At 50.8% G+C, this 20,740-nt stretch overlaps 8 protein-coding genes across 8 annotated transcripts; 3 read left to right on the top strand and 5 right to left on the bottom strand.

Moving 5' to 3' along the window:
* Positions 1-2,593: 2,593 nt before the first annotated feature.
* NCS54_01443400 (G domain-containing protein) lies at positions 2,594-4,656 on the bottom strand (the record flags this gene model as incomplete). The annotated part of the gene is made up of 4 exons (XM_053159585.1): positions 2,594-3,416; positions 3,468-3,835; positions 3,890-4,488; positions 4,536-4,656. 4 exons carry the CDS (start codon positions 4,654-4,656, stop codon positions 2,594-2,596), a joined length of 1,911 nt encoding a protein of 636 aa, XP_053015560.1.
* A 371-nt stretch (positions 4,657-5,027) lies between these two features.
* NCS54_01443300 (G domain-containing protein) lies at positions 5,028-6,327 on the top strand (the record flags this gene model as incomplete). The annotated part of the gene is made up of 2 exons (XM_053159584.1): positions 5,028-5,062; positions 5,115-6,327. 2 exons carry the CDS (start codon positions 5,028-5,030, stop codon positions 6,325-6,327), a joined length of 1,248 nt encoding a protein of 415 aa, XP_053015559.1.
* Positions 6,328-7,060: 733 nt separating this feature from the next.
* Positions 7,061-8,244, bottom strand: NCS54_01443200 (Hypothetical protein; the record flags this gene model as incomplete). Its single annotated transcript, XM_053159583.1, has 5 exons — positions 7,061-7,282; positions 7,330-7,565; positions 7,617-7,645; positions 7,694-7,852; positions 7,901-8,244. The coding sequence occupies 5 exons, from the start codon at positions 8,242-8,244 to the stop codon at positions 7,061-7,063; spliced, it is 990 nt and encodes a 329-aa protein (XP_053015558.1).
* A 2,292-nt stretch (positions 8,245-10,536) lies between these two features.
* Positions 10,537-12,472, bottom strand: NCS54_01443100 (HET domain-containing protein; the record flags this gene model as incomplete). Its single annotated transcript, XM_053159582.1, has 2 exons — positions 10,537-12,278; positions 12,379-12,472. 2 exons carry the CDS (start codon positions 12,470-12,472, stop codon positions 10,537-10,539), a joined length of 1,836 nt encoding a protein of 611 aa, XP_053015557.1.
* Positions 12,473-13,261: 789 nt separating this feature from the next.
* NCS54_01443000 (Hypothetical protein) lies at positions 13,262-14,597 on the bottom strand (the record flags this gene model as incomplete). The annotated part of the gene is made up of 4 exons (XM_053159581.1): positions 13,262-13,559; positions 13,608-14,080; positions 14,133-14,200; positions 14,411-14,597. The coding sequence occupies 4 exons, from the start codon at positions 14,595-14,597 to the stop codon at positions 13,262-13,264; spliced, it is 1,026 nt and encodes a 341-aa protein (XP_053015556.1).
* Positions 14,598-15,511: 914 nt separating this feature from the next.
* NCS54_01442900 (Hypothetical protein) lies at positions 15,512-16,782 on the top strand (the record flags this gene model as incomplete). Its single annotated transcript, XM_053159580.1, has 2 exons — positions 15,512-15,769; positions 15,817-16,782. 2 exons carry the CDS (start codon positions 15,512-15,514, stop codon positions 16,780-16,782), a joined length of 1,224 nt encoding a protein of 407 aa, XP_053015555.1.
* A 508-nt stretch (positions 16,783-17,290) lies between these two features.
* On the top strand, positions 17,291-18,949 carry NCS54_01442800 (Carboxylic ester hydrolase; the record flags this gene model as incomplete). Its single annotated transcript, XM_053159579.1, has 1 exon — positions 17,291-18,949. The coding sequence occupies one exon, from the start codon at positions 17,291-17,293 to the stop codon at positions 18,947-18,949; it is 1,659 nt and encodes a 552-aa protein (XP_053015554.1).
* Positions 18,950-19,021: 72 nt separating this feature from the next.
* Positions 19,022-20,718, bottom strand: NCS54_01442700 (Carboxylic ester hydrolase; the record flags this gene model as incomplete). Its single annotated transcript, XM_053159578.1, has 3 exons — positions 19,022-20,126; positions 20,178-20,313; positions 20,361-20,718. 3 exons carry the CDS (start codon positions 20,716-20,718, stop codon positions 19,022-19,024), a joined length of 1,599 nt encoding a protein of 532 aa, XP_053015553.1.
* Positions 20,719-20,740: the final 22 nt, after the last annotated feature.

The following is a 20,740-nucleotide window of genomic DNA, read 5'->3' as shown; positions in this document are numbered from 1 at the left end:
GCAAATTCTGGCATTCACCGCCAGCTTGCTAAGATATCTCCATCGCGGCTAATGTTAAACTCGTTCTACTATGTCGTGATAGTTCTCTCAATCTGCATAGGGTCCTGTCAAGTAATAGATAAGTCGATCAATGGAACCAAGCACTTTCTAATCGATGATTCTCGGTGTTGTTATTCTCCCGCTAGTGGTTTTCCGTCTCTGCTTGAATTCGAATTCGAATAATATCTACGAATTCATCCTCCACAATGGAGGATTTTCGACTTCCATGCGTCACATCCGACACACAAAGGTTTTCTCCTAGTTACACGCTTCCCTCAGCCTAATGAGGCGACTTGCGGATAGGCTCATTCAGTACATCCAATCAGCTAGACCAAGCCTCTGATGAACTAATGAAGTTGGCAAGTATAAGTACGTCCGCAGGAAAGATATCACCTTTATTGCTTTGCAGCTCACGGGGGCCAACGACGGACAGAGACCGCGTACTGACCAGCGTTACTCTCGGATCATGCAGCGATTGTAGGTATCTGTCATCTAAGACTGGCCGCTTCGCTCCGAAGTCGAAGCATGGTATCAGCATGTGATGATACTTTTGGGGCGCTGATCGTCGGATATAGTTGGTCAGGGATGTCTGGACCTGTTGCCGGAGAAGTTTACCCAGCCCGTTCTGTTTGAAGGCAGGGAAGGCCAGGTCGAGTTTAATAGCCAGCCAATATCGCCAAAATCGGTTTGCGAATGGTACACGGCGAAAGGCCCTATCAGCTATAATTAGTGCCGTTGCCATCAACCTCTCTGACTTATCTGAAAGTTTACCATCGTTGCCAGCTATAAACGTGGCTGTTGTATTTGGGAGCGGTCCAATGCGGGCCTCTCATAAACTGAAAAAGACTTCTGACCGAGGTCTGATCGAGCAGAGACGGGATGAACTGGTTCGCAGAGCAGCCATTGCCGACCACGTCCACGGCTTTGTTGCTAAAATCGAAGGAATGATCCCACCTAGCACTGTGGAAGACTCTTCCGGTGAAGTTTTCGATTCCATCAATCTTATCCGTGCCTTTAGGAACATCACAGAATCCAACGGCGGTGATCAGGAACCTTGTGTACCTGAGATACATTTGACCGGAGTCAAGGTCGACCAATCTCACACGCCAGTGTAATTCCTCGTCAAGCCATTCTGTCGTGACGCATTCTTGCTTGAGATGGATGTAGTTAGAACAGTCGAACGAGTGGACTACTTGCTGGATATAAGACAAGATCTCCGGCTGAGAGGCGTATGTGGCTAACCAGTCTGGGTTCGGGGCAAAGGAATAGGAGTATAACTGAGATTTTAGTACATTTCCCTTTAGTAGAGGATGTCAGTGGATATTACCTGAGAAGGTATGTCGCAAGGCAGACCAGGATAGGTGTTCTTCGCCCATATACCTCCTACGTTGCCATTCTTGTCATACAATTTAATCTTGATAGCTTGAAATTTCTCTCGCAGCTTCACCAAAGCACAAACACCTGTGAGAGTAGGGTGTTAATAGAGTGTGTAAAAAAAAAAAAAAAGGTATCATTTACCTAAAAGCCTAGCACCAATGATTATGACGTCGGTCTGCCCTGCTTCATCTATGGTAAAAACTGAAGAATCCATGCCTATTTAAATGCCTTTGGGATGGAACAATTCCCTCCTTAAATATTTTTACCCGTTGCTGGTTATAAACACCTTCTAATACTAAGATATTGAAAGTGTGGTAAGCGTACCTATTTAAGAAAGCCTACGATGACTGTTACGGTTGTGCCGTCTTAGGGCGCCGAAGGTGCCCTGCAGGGTAGCCGTGATATACCGCGTTAGGCAGTCATGACCTCCTCGATGGATCGAGGTCATAGGTAACCTTTTGGTCGAGTGGCCAACTGGCCTTGCTACCCTGCAGCCACTGCCTAGCTACCGCGTAACAATGACTAACAGCTGCATAGCGAGCTAGTTGCCCTAGTGCTAGTAGGAATTTCCCGATGTTGGCAACGTTGCCTAATAATTGTGGGTTAAGCTTACTATACAAAGGTATAGAGTAGCGTTTCATGGAAGATTAGACCGTAGGATATTTTATACGGTTTTAAGGTTTGATGAAGCTAGGCCGGAAATGGCAAGTTTTTGATGCGTTATTAGAGAAGTATGACGATCGTGGGGTTCCCAAGGGATAAACCGGTCGTGCTGGGTTTATGTTGGGTAGAGGGGATGCTGGCACTATCTTAGACGGGGTGTAAGTTATATCTGCTAATATGCTTAAGGTATTGAATGTAACTAGGTTTTGTTGATAGCCGAGGTAGCTACTATATAAGAAAGTGCAAATAAGTGTGTACTATATACTTTTTGGTGCTTTCCTGGCTCGTGGTTGTGAGCACGTGAATTCAACTTAGGAAAGATATTGTATAACTGCCCAGATAAACCCTCTCACTTTCTCTCAATACTCCAGACAAACTGATCCCTCATATACGCAAGCACGATCGACTTTCCATCAGGGTGAAACGCCATCGCTTTCGGATCCCACCCGTCAGCTAGACAGTTCAACACCATGATCCATCCATCTTGGCTCCGCTCATCCCTCTTCCACATACATCACCCCTGAAACTCATACGCAATGGCCAAGAAATTGCCATCAGGCGAGAAAGACATACGTCTGCACCAGTCCCAGGGCGTGTCGAGTTTTGCCACCCGCTGCATCTGCCCGTCGTGTCCCGTTGTCCAGATTTCGACGTGCTCTTTCCTGGGTCCCGAGCACGCGAGGGTGCGGCCATCTGGGGCCCATGTCAGACTCTCGATCGAGCTTAAGTCTGAAGGTAGGACTTGTGTTTTGGTGAGAATTCCAGTGAGCGTGTTTAGGGCACACATGATGACTTTGTCGCTCAACACCAAAGCTAGGCGTCCATCTGAACTAAAGGCCATGGACCCGGCGACGCTGCCCCCAAGGTCATGCACGATCTTCTCTTCAACGCACTTCATGGGTAGCAAAGGAGTGTCAAACCCCTTCCAAACCTGAACCTTGCCGTCAAACATATTCGTAATCGATACCAGGTATTCGCCGTCTGGCGACGAGGCCATCATCCTGGCCTTCTGATCAAGTTTTTGCGTTTGACGAAACATGCCCGAGCCATTCAAATCGTAAATTTGGATACGTCGGTTCTCGGCAGATACCGCAAAGGTACGGCCGTCTGGTCTCATGGTGACGGTAATTCGGCTATACCCCTTTCGTTTCCACTTGCTCGTGCTCCAGCATTTAAACTCTTGCGTGATGTGGTATTGCCCTTGCTCGTCGCGGCTGAAAACCGATATTCTTTTCTCGTTGTGTCCGGCGATGAGCTTCTTCCCGTCAGGAGTAAAGCCAAGTGTCCAGTGAGCGCTGAAGACCGTGTCCTGGCTTTGGGTGTGTTCCCATTGCCAGCTGTCATCGTGTTAGTCACTGTGAAACAGGCCTAGAATGAGTAATCCCTACCTTGGTTCGGCTGGCTTTTGTTCTTCGAATACAGATGGAGTCCATGGTGGTGGCTCAGCAGCACTGGGAGATTGCACCGGGCTCAGCTTCACCGTCAGATCACGAATAGTCTTCTGCTGTTCAGCTGCCAATTTCTTATTTCGGAGCTTCTCCTCCTTGTGGCGCTTCTGCTCTTGTTGTCGCTCCCTCTCCTTCTCCCACAAGTCTGCATTCAGAGACTCAGTAGCGTCTCTCTGTTGCTCCAGCATCTCCCTCATCTTGGCCAGTCGCTCAGCATGCAACTGTTCCATCGTGACCCTAAGTTTCTCCTGCTCGAGGCGCATCCTCTCGACTGATTGCTTCATCTCCTCCTGTTGTTCTTGTAGAAGCTTAGCCATGGTCATGTCTCACTCCTAAGTCGCCGTCTTAATGGCTTCACGGACTTGAACAAGCTCATTCTCGAGAGACTCCTTCTCTTGAACCCATTCCGCGTTGAGCATCTTTCCTGCGCCGGTTTGATCAAGAGTTTTGTGATCATCAGCCAGCTCAGTCTGTATAGCCAGCTTTATAACTTCAGGCTCAACATTGAGCTCCTGGGGCACGAACCGGCTAAGGACATTCAGTGCCGACTCTTTGTTGTTGTAGTGTCGGTGGCCTCCAGCGCGATTTTTCTTCATGTATCCCCAAAACTCCTCGGTCTCCTCCAATTCTTTCAGTCTCTGCTCGGCCGTGCTCTCTTCGACCAACTCCCACATGGTGGTAGTAAGAACGACCTTGTTCACCGCCCCGCGACCACAGAGCTTCCGGAGGAGCCACATGTTCATTTTTCCTGTGCCCTGCATCCGGACGTCGCTGATGCGATGAAAGTAAAGGATGCCGCTGAGGTAGATCTGCTCGGTGTAGGTCTTGCTGAGCCATCCTGAGATCTCTCCGAGGACAGCACCATCTTGCCTGTTGGTGTCGTCAAAGCCTGGAGTGTCGACCAAATGAACCGTGAGTCCGGGTCGGTAGGTGAAACTGTAGACCTCAACATTGCGTGTGCCTGGTTGCGCATGAGAATGCATTCGCTGGAGTACACGCAATACTTACACGACTGGAGACCATTTCCGACAGTGGCTTTCTGGCCAGTGCAATGGGAAATAAATGTGCTTTTCCCAGAGCCAGTAACGCCCATAAGAGCAACCCAAACGTCCTTTGTTTCTCTCGCCATCGTCGCTGTCTCAACTGTCCCCTCTTCCTCAACCCATCAATCCACAGCCGGGTTCTGGACGCATTTATGTGTCAGCCGAGGCAGACTCACTAAAGGTCTCGACCGCCAGCTGAAAGAGAGACAACAGCGGAATCTCCAATCATGGGGACGCCGTAGCGAGCACAGATACAGGGGTTGCATTAGTGGCTGGACGTGATTCGTTCGAGATATCGCGATCTGAGTGGCAATCGATAGACTATTTGGACGTTGCATCAGCCACGGTTTGTGACAGCCTGGAACGCCCGGGAAATGTATTTATGTCCGTGGGTCTAGAGCTTAAAGAGACGGCATGTCAGACATCAGACATTGTTGCAAAGATCGTTATTGACATGATGGAGTTGACACCGCCAGAGTCATTCTCGTTGAGGTCCGTGAAGAAAGAAACAATAGCGCCAAGTTACTTACTAACAATGTTTCAGCCCCAACGACGTGGTTATCGCCGTAATGGGCGTGACGGGCGCTGGAAAGAGCACATTCATCGGCAAAGTCACTGGCCAAGACGTCAAGGTTGGCCACAGCCTCGTCTCGCACACCGCAGCTGTCGGCGTCTCTCCTTATCAGCAAAGTCCCGATCGCTGCGTCTATCTCGTCGACACGCCCGGCTTTGATGATACTACTCGCACCGATACCGAGGTGCTCAAGGATGTCGCATTTTTCCTCTCGCAGATCTACAGAAAGGATGTGAAGCTTGCTGGAATCGTCTATCTCCATCGCATCACCGATAATCGAGTTCGGGGGTCGTCGATGAAGAATCTCAAGATGTTTCAGCAGCTCTGCGGCGATGAAGCCTTTGGGCACGTCATCTTGGCGACTTTCATGTGGGACACACTCGATAAAGCCTCGAAAGACGTGGGCGATCAGCGGGAACAGGAACTCATGAGCCGAGCCGAGTTTTGGGGCACCATGTACAAGAGCGGCAGTCAAGTGGCCCGGTGGTTGGGCAACGAACAGTCAGCTCAGAGCATAGTGGGCAAGATCATCGAGGTTCACGGCAAAGCGGGTGAGGCGGTGCTCAAGATCCAACAAGAGATGGTCAACGAGGATAAGGACCTCGATGAGACAGCAGCCGGTCGGGAGGTGCAGAGAGAAATCGCGGCTGCAAAGGCGCAATTACAAGAGGAGATCAAGGAGCTGCGCGAAATGCAGGAGGACATGATCAAACAGTCCAACGAGAAGCTAGCCCAGGAGTTTGCGACACAGAGACAAGCGATTGAGAAGCAGCTCAGAGATGCCAATGAAACCCAGGCGTCACTCAAAATATCGCTCGAGACTCTTCTCGAAGAAAAGACGGCCGAGTACGAAGAGATGCTCAAGCGGGCTCAAGAGGAACAGCGACGAATGGCAGAGGCTCTGAAGGAAAAAGAGGCCGACATTCGGAGGGCTCAAAAGGAGAGAGCTGAGGACGAAAAGATGTTTCGTGAGGCTCAGGCGCAATGCGCGGAAGAAGTCAAAGAGCTGGCTCGCAAGATCGAGCAACAACAGCGTGAGGCGGAGAGGCAGCAACGTGAAGCCGAGAGACAGCGACGCGAGTACGAGGAGAGACAGCGACGAATGGAGGAGGAACGTAAGAGAAAGGAAGAAGAGGAGAGACAGCGGCGACAACGCGAAGAAGAGCGCAAGAAAAAGGAATAAGACGAAAGGAAGAGGCAGCAAGCCGAACAAGAACGTAAAGACAGAGAAATAGAAGAGAAGAAGCGCGAAATAGCGGAGAAGAAACGAATTCTAGAGGAAAAGACTCGGATCTTGGAGGAAAAGAAACGAGTCCTGGAAGAACAGCAGAAAGCCAAAGAAGCAGAAGAGAAACAAAAACAGCTCAAAGCAAAGATGCGAGCACTTCTTGAACAACAAGAAGAGATGAAACGACAGCAGCAGGAGGAGCAAGAGGCGGCGCTTTGGAGGCAGAGAGCGGCAGAGGCTCAGATGGAGAGCCAGAGGGCGAGGAAGCAATCGCAGAAGCAGGCCATGGGATTGTTTGGCGTCGTCGCGGGTGTTGGGACGGCGGCTTTGGGGGTCTTGACTGTGAATCCGGGGTTGGTTTCCGTGGGAGCTGCTTGGGCTAGCAACTCGGCGAATAACATGTAACCCGTGTAGAGTCGTTTATCAGATGCATCACGGGCTTCAAACTGCCCATGTCTTCTCGGCCGGACGGACATCATCTCCACCGCATCATGTCCATCCCAGATCCTGCATGTCGATCATCCAACCCTCTCCGCTGTCGTACGAGCTCGGTTCACCCTGTGGCGCTACAAGAATGGCCTGACATTTCGAGACCGCAAGATGGGCGAGTGGAACAATCAGCCTCAGCTGTGCATATGGTGTCATTAACGCGTTGAATTAGATTTTCATATAACTATTTTGTTTCTCCCTAGACTTGTTCCCACATCCTCATGGAGGGCTTTGAAGACTGTGATGGATTCCGTGGCAATGAAGACGACGGTAGACTCTGTAGATAGAAATCTCCCCTGCGCGCGACGCTCGCTGTTCCCGCAGTTCGGTCGTCGTGTTGTCGTTGGAGGTCTTTTAGGAGGGCGTAGAAGAATGGCGTGTTTGCCACGACACACGCGCATAATATCTCGATGGAAGCCCACTGTTGGCAGTCAGAAAGAGGTCCGATAGCGGAGGATAGAGTCTAACCTTTGAGCGTGATTGTTGGGATACGGATTCGTTGAGGATGAGAGGGAGGCGGAGGATGGTGATGGCGACGACGACGGCGCCCACGCTGAATAGGAAGCCCAGTTGGAGTTTGGCTTTGAGGTCGAGACGGAGGTGTTGGAGGATTGGAAAGGGGAGGATGATTAATGCGACGTCGGATATGATGTTGCAGACGGCCATGAGGATGAGGTTTACGAGAGCCCGTTGGCATTTTATTTCTGCGATAGACGTCAGTTGAAGTTGAAGTTGAAGTCATTCGATCGTCATACTGGTATCTTCAGAGTGAAGTTTCCACATTCTATGCTTGTCAGTTGAGTCTCAGCAACAAGAGTCAAGAGTGACATACAATGATAGTGGGTGACATTCCGTCAAGGTAGTGATCAACACAGCAATAAACGTCAGGGCAATAAACGCCCAGAGGGTATTCGCAACAGCCTTTCCCCATCGAAAGACTCCAACAAAGCGCGTGTAAAATGCAAGCAGGCCAAGCTTAAGACACCACAAACTACTGCAAGTCAGCACAGCCTCCGTTCCTGCAGATCATCCTACATACAACAACGCATAACATATCCGACCGGGTATCAAGAGTTTGTGCGACAGTATTCTGTCGTGGTTGAGCTGGTCGACGCTGACGCCCTGAGCAAGGGCCTCTGCCTCGGTGGCGGGCTCGTAGGTGTGGTTGTGGTTAAGGACGAAGGACAGCGAGATGCAGGTGGATCGACCGATCAGAGGGAGGATGGCGATGGTCATGTAAAAGTCGTCGATGCGCCAGGTTCGGTGGCAGGTCGGGTGCAGCTTGCAGCGGAACAGCACGCGGTAGGCGAGGCGCGCGATGATGAGGGCGGCGCACACGCTTGCCGTCGTGATGTCGAGGGCGACGTCGGAGGACAATGCCATGCCTCGTCGAGTCGGGGTAAGGTCATTGTGTGAGAGGAGGAGTTGAGTGTGGACGAGATGACGACGGGCAGATGCTGCTCCTTGCTCGGTTCGGCCCCAGCGTTATATGCCGCGGCGGGGGAAGAAAAAGAGGAAAAAACTGGACTACTGATCCCTCGGGTAAGAGGTGAGAGAGACTGGGGGAGTGCTATTGTCTTGGCGAGCTGGGGAAGCGAAGGGCGAGGGTTTTCGTGGGTCCCCAGATGGCATCATGACTCGGTCGAAAGGCCGGGGGAGCCAATCAAGCCTCGACAGTGTCACCAAGGGTGTGCTCCGGATGTACCGGGGCTGGGGATAATCCCTGCAAGAGGAGCTAATTAACAGATCCTTCCAAGGGGAAGCCCGTTCAGGTCAAAGGGGAGCAGCCACATCGGTTGCAACTTGCAGAAGGGTTCGAACCGTTGAGACGTGGAAAAGTTCCATTGATGCTTCCACGGGCACATCATTCCCATCTTACAGGTAAACTCTGACTCCCTTAAGCTCCTCGCCTCGGCCCAGAACCAAGACATGCATGAGCGTCTGTGCGGGTGACCACTTGATCGCCGCCACCTCGCAGGGGTTCCATTTTGGTGTCTTCAACGGCCCTCAACGGCGCCATTTCTGCTTCTCCACCTTTTCGCTCCCAAGGAACCGGTCAAAGCTGGAGACAGCGTTACCCTGAATTACCTCTCAGATCTGATAAAACAAGTGCGCAATCTTGAGGGAGATCGCCCATGGCAAGAGACAAGTGGTGCATCCCCAGATCTCGGTACGTTCTCCTGTTGATCTGGCAGGTCGAGGCCCTTGTCCCTCGTATTACGTTATAGCGAAGACACGGTCTAACAAATCCACCAAGGAGGGTCAGGTCCGTGAGGTGTCCAAACTCTGTTTGGATGCTGTAGAAATTGCGGTCCTTTTGTTGATTGCCCAGATTTCCGCGCGTGCATTTCGGTCAGTCATTAGGGCAAGGCTAATGTTTTTATCCCGTCTGCATAACTTGATGGAATAATTGCCATCACAGAGGCCAAACGCCGTTTATTGAAGGCGTGACCATTCCCGATTATTCCCACAATTGTCAATGTGACAGGTCTCAGGCCAATTTCGTTTTTATGAACCACTCTTGAATCTTTATGCTATCAGGCTGGGGGTATACATTCGAGTCAAAGGCTTCAAGCTCATTGTTACCCATCGTCACGAGTGTGTCTCTCGCTGTCTCTCTCATCTTCCTTGGTTCGACAATGCCCGTTCCCCTCACGAGATGGTAATGTGGCTGTTCCACGAACTCTGGGCATTGGAAGGTCGGCAGTTAACTCGGTAAGCCTCTCCTGTGTAAAAAGCCGCAGGGGGAATCATCCAGCACTCTCGCGTCGGACCTTTGACAACTTCGGCTGTCAGGCGGAGACATGTTTACCCCAGCATTGTGACCCCATTTCCCAGACATCCTTGTCCTTGACCTAGATGACCCCATGATTTGTGACAAGTGCGATCAAACAAGCTGACATCCATGTGATGCCATCCCATTGGGAGTGTGCGTCTGCCCCATACCCCTGGAGGGATAAATGATAACGCTCATATTCGAGGGCTGAAGGATTAGGGATAAAACCCCCTTTGATTGGAACTTGAAGGACGAAAAAGAATGCGTTATTTTGTATTATTCGTCTTTGGAGAACTGTGGAAAACACCCGAAGGGAACTTAATGGTCGCCTGTCTCTCGAAACTGCTGACCCACGCATCCACGAGGACCGGACGACAAACAAATGGTAAACTCAATTTTAAACTCCCTTACCAATGCAAGATCCCGCTACTAATAGGCTGATGCTAATCTTAACGGGATCTCAGGCAAGTCTAGACCAACTCGATCCAAGTCTCCTTGTACCTCCCATCACTAACCACCTCCCCACGCATGAGGTCTTGAACATAGCATTCACCCACAAGCGTATACCCTTGTTTACCCTCACATGGTCGGATAACAAACGGCACAGCTGTACCATATATGATGGAGATCATATCCCCAGGCCGTGTATCCATCGGTCCGACGCCTCGCATGTCTGACCCGGTCGAGAAGAGACATCTCCCAACGCAAGCCGTAGTTACCGCATCCAGGAAAAGGGGACCATTCCCTTCTATAGCCAGCTCTTCTAGATCGGACATCGTGATGGAATCTCCCGCTGGAGAAAAAATTGCAGTATTATCCTGGTTCCTAGAGTTGTTCCCACTTCTGTTTTCCTTGACATCTTTCGATCCAAACGGATCTAGCTCTAGCGCCCACCAGAGTCATCCAGTAACAAGACAGTTTGCAAAATCTGCAAGCATGCCGGCGCGATCGGTGATTGGAGTGCCATACCAGCTCTTGCCCGCCGTCAGGGTCAGAGCTAGCCTCTCCAAGGTGTGTCGTGTGTGGCCGGTTCGCACTAGGATTTCCTCAAGGCCTGGTGTTTGCCTACAAGGCAGTGATTGTCGCTGTTTGAAGCATTGAGAACTCATCCAGACCCTGTACTTCACATCATCAATGATGATCCCTCGGACTGTGAGTCGGTCGCCTTGGACGCCGTCTCGGATCTGAGCTGGCTTAGACAAGCCGGCTGCAAAATCCGGATGTGCGTCCAGAGGTGTCAGTGCCTGTGGTCCCTTGACATCCCATCTTGGGATCCATGAATCTTTGTAAGGCGTGACTCTGGCTGAACTAGCCTGGGATGAATAGCCGTGATCGTAGGCGTAGACCGCATGTCCGGGGTGGTCAAAGATCTCGGTGTGATGAACATGAGATAAGATGGCTAGAGGATTCTTGGAGCTGAGCATCAGACTTGCCACATTATGGTAAACTTCTCCAAGAGGGTTCGTGTAGTCAGGCGTAATTAGCGAGTTGATACCATCCGTAGTAGCTAGACCGAGTAGTCCAAAGATCTTGTCTCGCTTCTCCTGGCACCCAAACTGTCGAGTCAATGTAAGAAGCTCGCAGAAGGAAAACCGAAGGGGCTCGAGATAGTCCTGGGAACGCGATATCCTGTACATAAAGTACGCGTTCATCACACCGACGGGTACCTGTCGGTCTGACATTTTGCCTCTGTTAAAGTCCTTAGGCACGATGCGGTGCCAGTTCGTTCGAATAATTGCGGCAGCGAGTCCGATCCATTGCCACGACATTTCGCATTTTCCCCAGATAACCGTAGATCGTTGCGCTAATGCGATTTCTTGGACTACCCAGAGGCGTTGGAACCACCGTGTCTTATAGAGGCCCAAGGCCTTAAACCAGATTGGACTCTCTTGCGGCAATGGTCCCTCACCATGAAACTCTTGAGCTAATCCTTGGATCCGATACCGAGCACTTTCGAAATCTACTGGACGGTTGGTTGGTATCGCCCACGTGGAAACAATCGAGCAAATACTGGCGAGGGCCTGTGAGGCTGTTGACTGTAGGGGATCGTCATCTCCATTCGGACCAAGCCAAACGAGGACTCTGAACGCATTTCGAAAGATGTCACCCATCGCAGCAACCTGTTGACTTCGCTCGACGGGATTGCTCTGATCAATACAGATGGCATCAGCCCACACCAGGCGCGTGGAGTCTGGGCGGCGTATTCGACGCAGAGCAAGATGCAAGTTGACGCCTATAGCCATCTCAACCCCGTTGCATTCGATCGAGGGGTACTCAACACCCCAATCACAGTCCGCTTCTGTCCTCCAGCAGTAAGAGAGCGCTTCGTAGGTGTCGTGATTGTCGTCCAAAGAGCAGATGCGTAAGCGGCATCGGATTGGGGCATCGTCGGTGCCGGGAAGAATCGCAAGAAGACGGAATTGGCCCTCTTGATACAGACTTGAGTAGATTGAGCCAGGAACACCGAGACCATGTGGAGCGACAGTAAAGTGCCTGATTGATTCGCTTTCCTCTGACGGCGTATGATTATACGCAACCTTGGGTTCGAACCCTGTTTCAAACCCATGGTCGCGAGACATAAGCTCTCCCATGTCTCGATTCGAGATAAGGGGCCCCGTCATAGGTATAGAAAAGTTGCTTTCTATGAATAGGTAAGTGGTGAGACCTTAGCCTGGAGCTTGCCCTCGATTAAGAGGTCAAGGTATCAACGCAGTGGCAGAGGAGGCACGAGCAAGACTTACTTTGAGACACCAAAGAGAGGGTCTGCGCATATTGCGAATTGAACATTTGGTATTCTCCGCGCCCTGAGCCTGGAGTTTGCTGGTGGCCGGCCATCTTGGGTAAGGGTCATCTGGATCGTGGATCCAGATGTCAACGGAGCGCAGATGTTAGAGGTGGGTGTTGGTTCATATTATAGCCTCTGCTCACTCCATATGCGCCTAACTAGATTGTGCATTCCGTTGGATGCTTCAATGGAACCGTTTTTTGACCCTGCAGGAGGATGCACCCTGTAATCCATGCATCACTTGTCATACGACGCTTATTCCTTCTGGGTTTCTGAGCCAGCCACGAGCATCACCCTCTCCCACCTGTGAACTATCATAAATGCGGGCAGCCAATGGGATTGGTTTAGCGGTCATGTGGCTAAGAATGATGGTGCCGAGACCCGGCAGTGTTCGACGAGCTGAAAAAGTTGGTGATAAAAATAGATTGAGGCTTTGCAGGATAACGGCACGAGAAACCTTAGATAGAAGACGAGAGATAAGAACACCTGAGACTAGAGAACGAAAACAGCGAACAAGTGAAACTGGATATTTCTCTACAGCCACATCGCTAAGCCACTTGCTGGCAACGTCTGGTGGTGGAATCTCACTGAGGCCTATGTGTTCGTGATGAATCTGGCCGATCCATATCTGAATTTTATGTTCGAAGAGGTATTGTAAATACACGAATTTAAGTAACAAGTTATTAATAATTGTAAAATATTGCTCTCAAATGCGCAGAGCTGATTAATAAGAGACGAGGACGTGAAAGCCAACCTCAACCATATCCAATGTACCAAACCCAAGTTTTCATACCATACATGACCATCATACCGCCAAAGCTAACGTACTCAACAAGTATTTAACTTGTAGATTCGGACCCCCTCCGGCTCGATAGGTTACTCTTCGGATTAGCCTGCCTCCCGGCGACCAATCCCGCCTCATCGTGACCAAGGTCGTACACATCGGGCTGTGGTTCCTTGGCAACCTTGCCCGTCTCGACGTGAAAAGATCGGGTCATCATGATTTCTCCCCGACTGAACTCGCCATGATTTGAGTGGCTTTGGTTCCCGTAGTAGGGATACCCTTGACGCCGAACCAGGAGAGCGCTGATGGAGGGGAGGCAAGCACAAATGAGTCCAATTCCGGCCTCCGCGTTACTTTTCTTGTCAGTCATATACCAAAGCGTTATCGGCCGGGATACCTACCCAGAGAGGATGACTTTTGTAAAGACAATGGTCTGGTTTGGTGACTTGCCCTCGTGCAGGATCATTGCGAGACGGTAGATACTAAATGCGGTTGCCACACCTCCGGCACAAAGAATGCCAATAACTCGAAGCCTCTTTCTTTTAGACAAATGCAAAGACCAAGTAAGAGGAGTAGGCAATAGCAGAATGACCAAGTCACTGACGGTGCTAATTATGGCATCAGCAGTGATGATGGCACTCTGGTCCAGGCATTTGTCCGTCTCTCCTTTCCAGTATGCGCTGATGGGCCAGCAGATGAATATCTTGATCAAGACACCCGATACGTAGTATACTACCAGCATACCGATGAAGACATAGATGCCGATCATTGTTTTTTTGTGGACTGATCCAAAGACTCGGATGATGATGGAGAGGAGGGCGAGTTTGACTGTCAAGGCCATGGGGGCGTAAAAAATGGTGGCGGCGTATCCGGACTGTGATGATAACTGTCAGAAGAAAAATAAAAAAATGGGCATCCCGACTCACCCGAAAGAATATCTGTGCATGCTCTTTTCGTACTTCCCATTGATTGAGCCCACCGCCGTATGTCCCAGCTGATGTAGTGTAAGCATTGTACCAAAGCATCGGAACAAGATGTACTCACCAACACAGGCTGTGATACAATACCCAACCATCAGTACCTAACATCCGATGAGTCCGAGACAATCAAGCCAAAAGGAGTTTCAGTGTCGTACGTAGGAAGAATATGTGAACCCTATCTTCTGTGAGCCCTCAACTGTAACAATGGCACTTAGCTCACTCACAGTCATCACGAGTTATGCCTCCCCCCATCACCTTGGACTTGGCGTAGAATCGAGTTGCAACAAATGCAGACACAAACACGAGGGTCAATGCCTGAGTGACGTAATTGCACGACTTGAGCACATCCTGGGGGTGCTCCAGATTCGGCACCACGCCCTCAGGTGGAGGCCCTGCACCTGGGAAACTCATAGTCAACAATGTCAGGCCCTAAAAGACCACTTTCAAAGAATGAAGGAAGGGTATCAAGATGAGCCACGGAAAAATTGAGAGCAGGAAACGCTGGGTCTTGAAGCCGGGGAGGAGCCCAGTTTTCTTTTCAATCGCGTTCCTGATCATCCGTCGAAGCCATTCTTCAGCCCGCAGGCTAATTTCGTGCAGCCTCGGGTTGCAGACGTAGTTCACAAGTCCTCGGCATAACTGTGGGTTCGATTTGCAGATCAAAAGCTCCATTATATTGTTAGACTCTCCTGCTACAGGGAATTAGCCTGTTGGTAGCCTCCCCAGTTATCGGTACGAATAGCCGAACGGCGCAGAAGCCCGCCAAGGTCCATCCGCATTGGCACGCTTCATCGGACTCTGCCCTGACGCAATGTCCGTGCCTGGGACCCGAAAACTTGGAACTTCCCAAAGCATTAACTTGCAGTCTTGAGGAACCATAGGATCATCAGGAGAAAATGATGGTCGCTGGGGTTACATTGGGATCCTGGACTAGCGTTTGATGAGGGTCTCTTCAAGCGCGGATTTGGATACCACCCCTAGAAGGGATCGACGCTTTGGTCCGGTGGAGCCGAGTAAGAAACGAAACAATGACCGCAGGATGGGGTTTCATGTGATGGGAAATGTTACTTAAAGGTAGTGTTGGTCGTCGTTGTTCAAGGGTAGTGAGATGAGATTTGCGGCGTTCTGCATGTGATATCAGGGGTGGCTTCTTGGCATGCGATAAGCTCTCCCTGTTCCGAGTTTTAAGAAATACGAACTGATTCCCAAAGACTTTTTCCTTTTCCGAAATTCTTCAACTGTTTGATTCAACTGTTTGAGCCTGCCACCTTCGACCCCTTGTCAACAACCGACCATTTCCCCCACTCATTAATAACTCGTTCACCATGGGAGACGCTCTCGACGTTGGACCGGCCTCCAAGCTGTTCCAGCCTCTGGACATTGCCAATGGCAAGATTCGCCTCAAGCATAGAGTTATCTTGGCCCCTCTTACAAGAAACCGGGGCACCCCGTTGAACGCTAACTCGACACCCGAAAACCCCAATCGAATCTGGGTCCCCAATGACTTGATGGTGGAATACTATACTCAGAGGACAACAGAGGGCGGCCTGATCATTTCTGAGGGTCTGCCCCCCTCATTGGAGGTAAGATTAATCCAGACATTGAGAGGATGAGTAGCTAACAACAATAGGGCAATGCCATGCCGGGTGTGCCTGGCATCTTCCTTCCCGAGCAAGCCGAGGGCTGGAAAAAGATCGTCGACGCAGTACATGCTAAGGGAGGCTTCATTTACGCCCAGCTTTGGCATTCAGGACGTGCCAACATCCCTCAACTGACGGGCACACCCATCGTTGCCCCATCCGCTGTCACTTGGGATGACCCCAACGAGACCTTCTCCTACCCAGCCCCCCACAGCACGACACCCGTCAAGCTGGCAGATCACCCACCTATTGAGCTTACTGTCGACCACATTAAGAAGACGATTGATGATTACCGCAAGGCTGCTAAGACGGCTATGGAGATCGGATTTGATGGTGTCGAACTCCACGCAGGAAACGGATACCTGCCAGAGCAATTCTTGAGCACCAACATTAACAAGCGAACCGACGATTACGGCGGCACAGCCGAGAAGCGATGCAGGTTTCCACTAGAGCTTATGGAGGAGCTGGCCAAGACGGTTGGCCAGGAGAACCTGGCTATCCGATTGACTCCATTCGGTCTATTCAACCAGGCTCGCAGCGAGCAACGAGTCGAGACGTGGGGTCACCTCTGCCGCGAGCTGAAGACGCGTCTTCCAAACTTGTCATACGTTAGCTTCGTCGAGCCTCGATATGAACAGATCTTCTCTGAGGCCGAGAAGCAGGAGTTCTTGAACTCTTGGGGTCTGCCGACTGTCGATCTGTCTCTGTTCAGGTCCATCTTTGGCGACACGCCTTTCTTCTCTGCAGGTGGTTTTGATGATGGAAACTCATGGGGTATGCTTGAGAGTGGCAAGTATGACGGTCTGTTGTACGGTCGTTATTTCATCAGTAATCCTGATCTGGTGGAGAGATTGCGAAATGGCTGGCCTCTTGCGCCTTACGACCGGTCGCGATTCTATGGACCGTTTGAGGACTCTACTATTGGATATACGGACTATCCTGCCTATAAAGCATAGGAAGACAGGTTGGGGTTAAGCGTTGTGCTGCGATAGGAGTTATTTATTTGTCTATCATACCATCATTCGACTGATTACGCAACCCATGCACCGAGACACCTGATATGTATGAACTATAACGCCTTTATCACTCACGATTAGCACCAAAAGGGAAGGTAGAAAAGCATCCCACAATCGGCATTTCACCACGGGATATACATCTAGTTCCGACGCCGAGGCATGGCAAGTCTTCTATCAATGTAGCGGTCTTGGCGATGATACAATTCCCCACAAGTTCGTGCAAATAACATGCAGATCCTTGCCTTCGGACCAAGTTTGGACGTCGGCCCCGAGGAATTCCCTCAAAGAGAAGCGAGTCGGCGGTTTGCCGATCGCTAGTTGCGGGGGTCAACCTTGACCGACGGTACTGGCGCAATTGGATACTTAAATGAGGATTGAGGTATATAGTTGGGACTATCTTCTTATTAAGCCCTCGGTCGAACTGTTTGTGACGGTTGGGACAGGCACGATGAAGGTTTTGACGAATATCAGCGCGTTGCTGGCCTTTGGGCTGGGTCCTTCGCAGGTCACTGCGAAGCACTATAACCCTGTCAAGCTTGACGGATACGGCACCTTCTCAGGCACAGTCATCAACAGCACCTACTCCAAACAGGACCTCCCAGCACCTGTCGACGCCTGGCTCGGTATCAACTATGCGTCACCGCCCACTGGTAACGGGCGTTTCTCTCCAGCAAATGCGCCTGCAAAGTTCGGGGGAATCAAGACCGCCGACACATACGGCAAGGCGTGTATTCAAGATGCCTCTTCCCGAACTCCCCTCGAGACTCAAGATGAAGACTGCCTCAGCTTCAACGTCTATCGAACGAAAGGCGTCCCTCTGAGCAAGAAACTCCCTGTTCTCGTATGGATCCACGGAGGTTCATTCTGCGTGGGCAGTTGGGCAAGTTTCGACGCCGCCGCATTCGTCGCTTCATCCAAAGAACCTATTGTTGTCGTCAACTTCCACTACCGTCTCAACTCTCTCGGATTTCTGCCCTCTGAGCTTTTTGAGGACGAAGGTCTGCTGAACCTTGGAATTCGAGATCAAAACTACTTCCTGCAGTTTGTCCAGAAGCACATTGGCTCTTTTGGAGGTGATCGCAAGGCTGTCACTATTGGCGGCCGATCTGCTGGCGGCCACTCTGTGGGAATCCACTACTTCCACAACTACGGCAAAGATTCCAAGCCCTTGTTCGCCCGGGCGATTCACCAGTCGGGCTCTGTCACTTCGAGGGCATTCCCCAACGCGAGCTATCCCCTCTATAAGCGCCAGTATGCCGAGTATCTATCTTTCCTCGGATGCGACAAGGCCAAGACAAACAAGGCCACCCTCAAATGTCTTCGAAAGGCAGACATAAACGACATTCGAAACATTAGCACCAAGATTTACAACGACTACGACCCTGTCCTGACTTGGCCTTTCCAGCCTGTCCATGGAGGACCTTTATTCGAGAAGCCCGGTTCACAATCGGGTTACGACGGCACCTTCTTTCATGTCCCGACCATTTCATCGACTACCTCTGACGAGGGAAAGTTTTACACGCCCGGTGACTTGGAGACAAACCAGGAGTTTCTGGATTATCTGCACAACATCTCACCAGCTCTGACAGAGGAAGACTTGGCCGATATAGCTTCTCTTTACCCCGATCCAGCAACAGACCCAACTTCACCATTCGCAAACTCGCCAAACAGCACCCAGTACAACCGTATTTCAGCTGCCTGGAGCGACTACGCCTACATTTGCCCCGGCCAAGAAACCACCTACCGAACATCCACAGCTGGCGTACCAACCTGGAAGGTTCGTTTCAACACGAGGAACAAGGTTCCAGACTGGCAGGGTATCCCACACACATCTGACACGGCATATACCTGGAACGAACCCACTACTGAGTTCCCTGAGATCAGCCACATTTACCATGCGTACCTGGCCAGCTTTGTGGCATCGGGAGATCCCAATCGTCATAGGTACCCCGGTAGCCCGAAGTGGCCGTCATATCAAGGTGGAGATGAGTCGCCGCAGCAGCTCGTTGTGCAGCCCCAGAACACGAAGGTTGAGGAGGACTCGATTCGAAAGGAGGCTTGTTTGTTCTGGAGAGATCCCGAAAGGGCCCCTCGGCTGAACAAGTAGTCTATTCCGAAAAGAGATATGTAGTTCTAGGCGAACCGCAAAGAGACAGCCCAAGATTTTATGCACGAGCTCTCATGACTTGCATTTCCAGCTGGATGTCTGCCTGTGATCACCCCCGACGTAAGTTTGTTCCCTAGGGTACAAACAATGATCACGCTGAAAGTCAATACCCCGCGTGTAATTATCGTCAACAAACTTTGTCCCCGTCAGTGTCTCAGGTGCCCGTCCCTCCTCAACCCAAGCAACTATCGCAGCCAAGACGTTGTGTTGTGGATCAAACGGAATGCCAGCAGCTGGAGCACCACCACCTTGGCCAAGAGCCCAAGCTCCGGGACCAGTGCTGCAGTGAAACATGCCGGAGATGCGAAAGAATCGGAAGTAATTGTGTAGGTCTGGGTCGGCGCTTTCTATGTGATCCCAGAAGCGCTCCGTGTTAAATTGGGTGATTTGGTTATCCTGACCCCCGTGGTAGCTTAGGATCTTTCCACCACGCTCTTTGAAAGCAGGAAGTGTTTTTGGAAATGTCCGGATGTTGAAGGGGTTAAGCTCATCAGCACGATGAACAAGGTCTCTGTTGTAGGCGATGGCATCCCAGTCGGGATCGTTGAGAACGACATATCGAAACCAGTCTTCAGAATAACTGAAAGGTTTGCCAGCGAGGAGTTTCGAAACAGCCTGTTCTTCATTCCCTGGATTCATCCGTGGAAAGATTAGCTGTCCATCGGGGTAAGTGTACGGTACGTAGATTTCTTGAACTTGCTTGACCTGCGCGAAAGTGAGGCAATCGGTCGACTTTTCTCTGCGGCATAAGAGAGTCCAAGGGTTGAAGAAGCATTTGTTGGGGATCTCGATGATGCCATCTTCAACACCATCGAGGTGATCGCATTGTCTCAGAATTTCGTCGTGTATCAAGCCTTTCCAGGCCTCAGCATTGATAAAGTCGGGAGAGCCTATGGGGCCAGTGATGGGGTAGAACATAGCCCTCTGACCCTGAAGATTGTTGAAATCGACAGCCGGGGCCCCCGCAATGATACCGTCATAGTCAGTTGCAAAGGCTTCCGCTGCCTTGATGCCCATGCGGCCGCCTAGAGAACACCCGATATAATATGAGCGGCTGGGCTCCTTGTTGTAAAAGTTCTGAATAATCTTCTTGGCTGTTTTGGTCCCTGTGTGAAGGCTGGCCGAGGGTCAGCGTCAAATATCTATCGGGGTAGTTAAGCACACATACGCTCGATACGAAAAATCCTCGATAATATCGGGGTTATTGAAAAAGGTTTCACCCGTAGTGCCATTATGGCCGTTGTTCGTGCCCATAGTAGCAAACCCGTGAGCTGTTCCATATGCCAGGTCCTCGTACTTGATACCTTGAAATTTCATCAGCGTCGTCTCTCAGTTTCGTTAGAACACTCACATCCATCAACGCCCCCATTCCCAGTCGCGAGATATCGAGCCCCTTCCCACTTCTGCGGAAGCCATAGCTCAAAGCTTATGCTGGATCGCTCTGAAGTTGGGATCTGCAGAGCAATGCGGCAGATATCGGCCAAGACTTGCTGAGAAGGCCGGTTGCAGGACTCGACATTGTCATTGAGGCCAAGCTTGGTGCCATTAATGAGGTACTCCAGGCGCGTCAAGGTGGAGTTGAATATCAGTCTGTGGGGTTTGTAGGAGAGACAGTGCTTGCGGAAGGAGTTGTCAAGGGTGGAGTCCCCTGCAACAAACAGGGGGCCAAGTGCTAATAAGCAGCACCATATGGAGAATGTGAACAACATGGCAGCTATGGGTAAGTAGTAG

Source organism: Fusarium falciforme, chromosome 12 (assembly GCF_026873545.1).
Source record: "Fusarium falciforme chromosome 12, complete sequence".
In the NCBI taxonomy this organism is placed as follows: domain Eukaryota; kingdom Fungi; phylum Ascomycota; class Sordariomycetes; order Hypocreales; family Nectriaceae; genus Fusarium; species Fusarium falciforme.
Note: the sequence above shows the minus strand (reverse complement) of the source record. Positions and strands in the feature narration are given on the sequence as shown.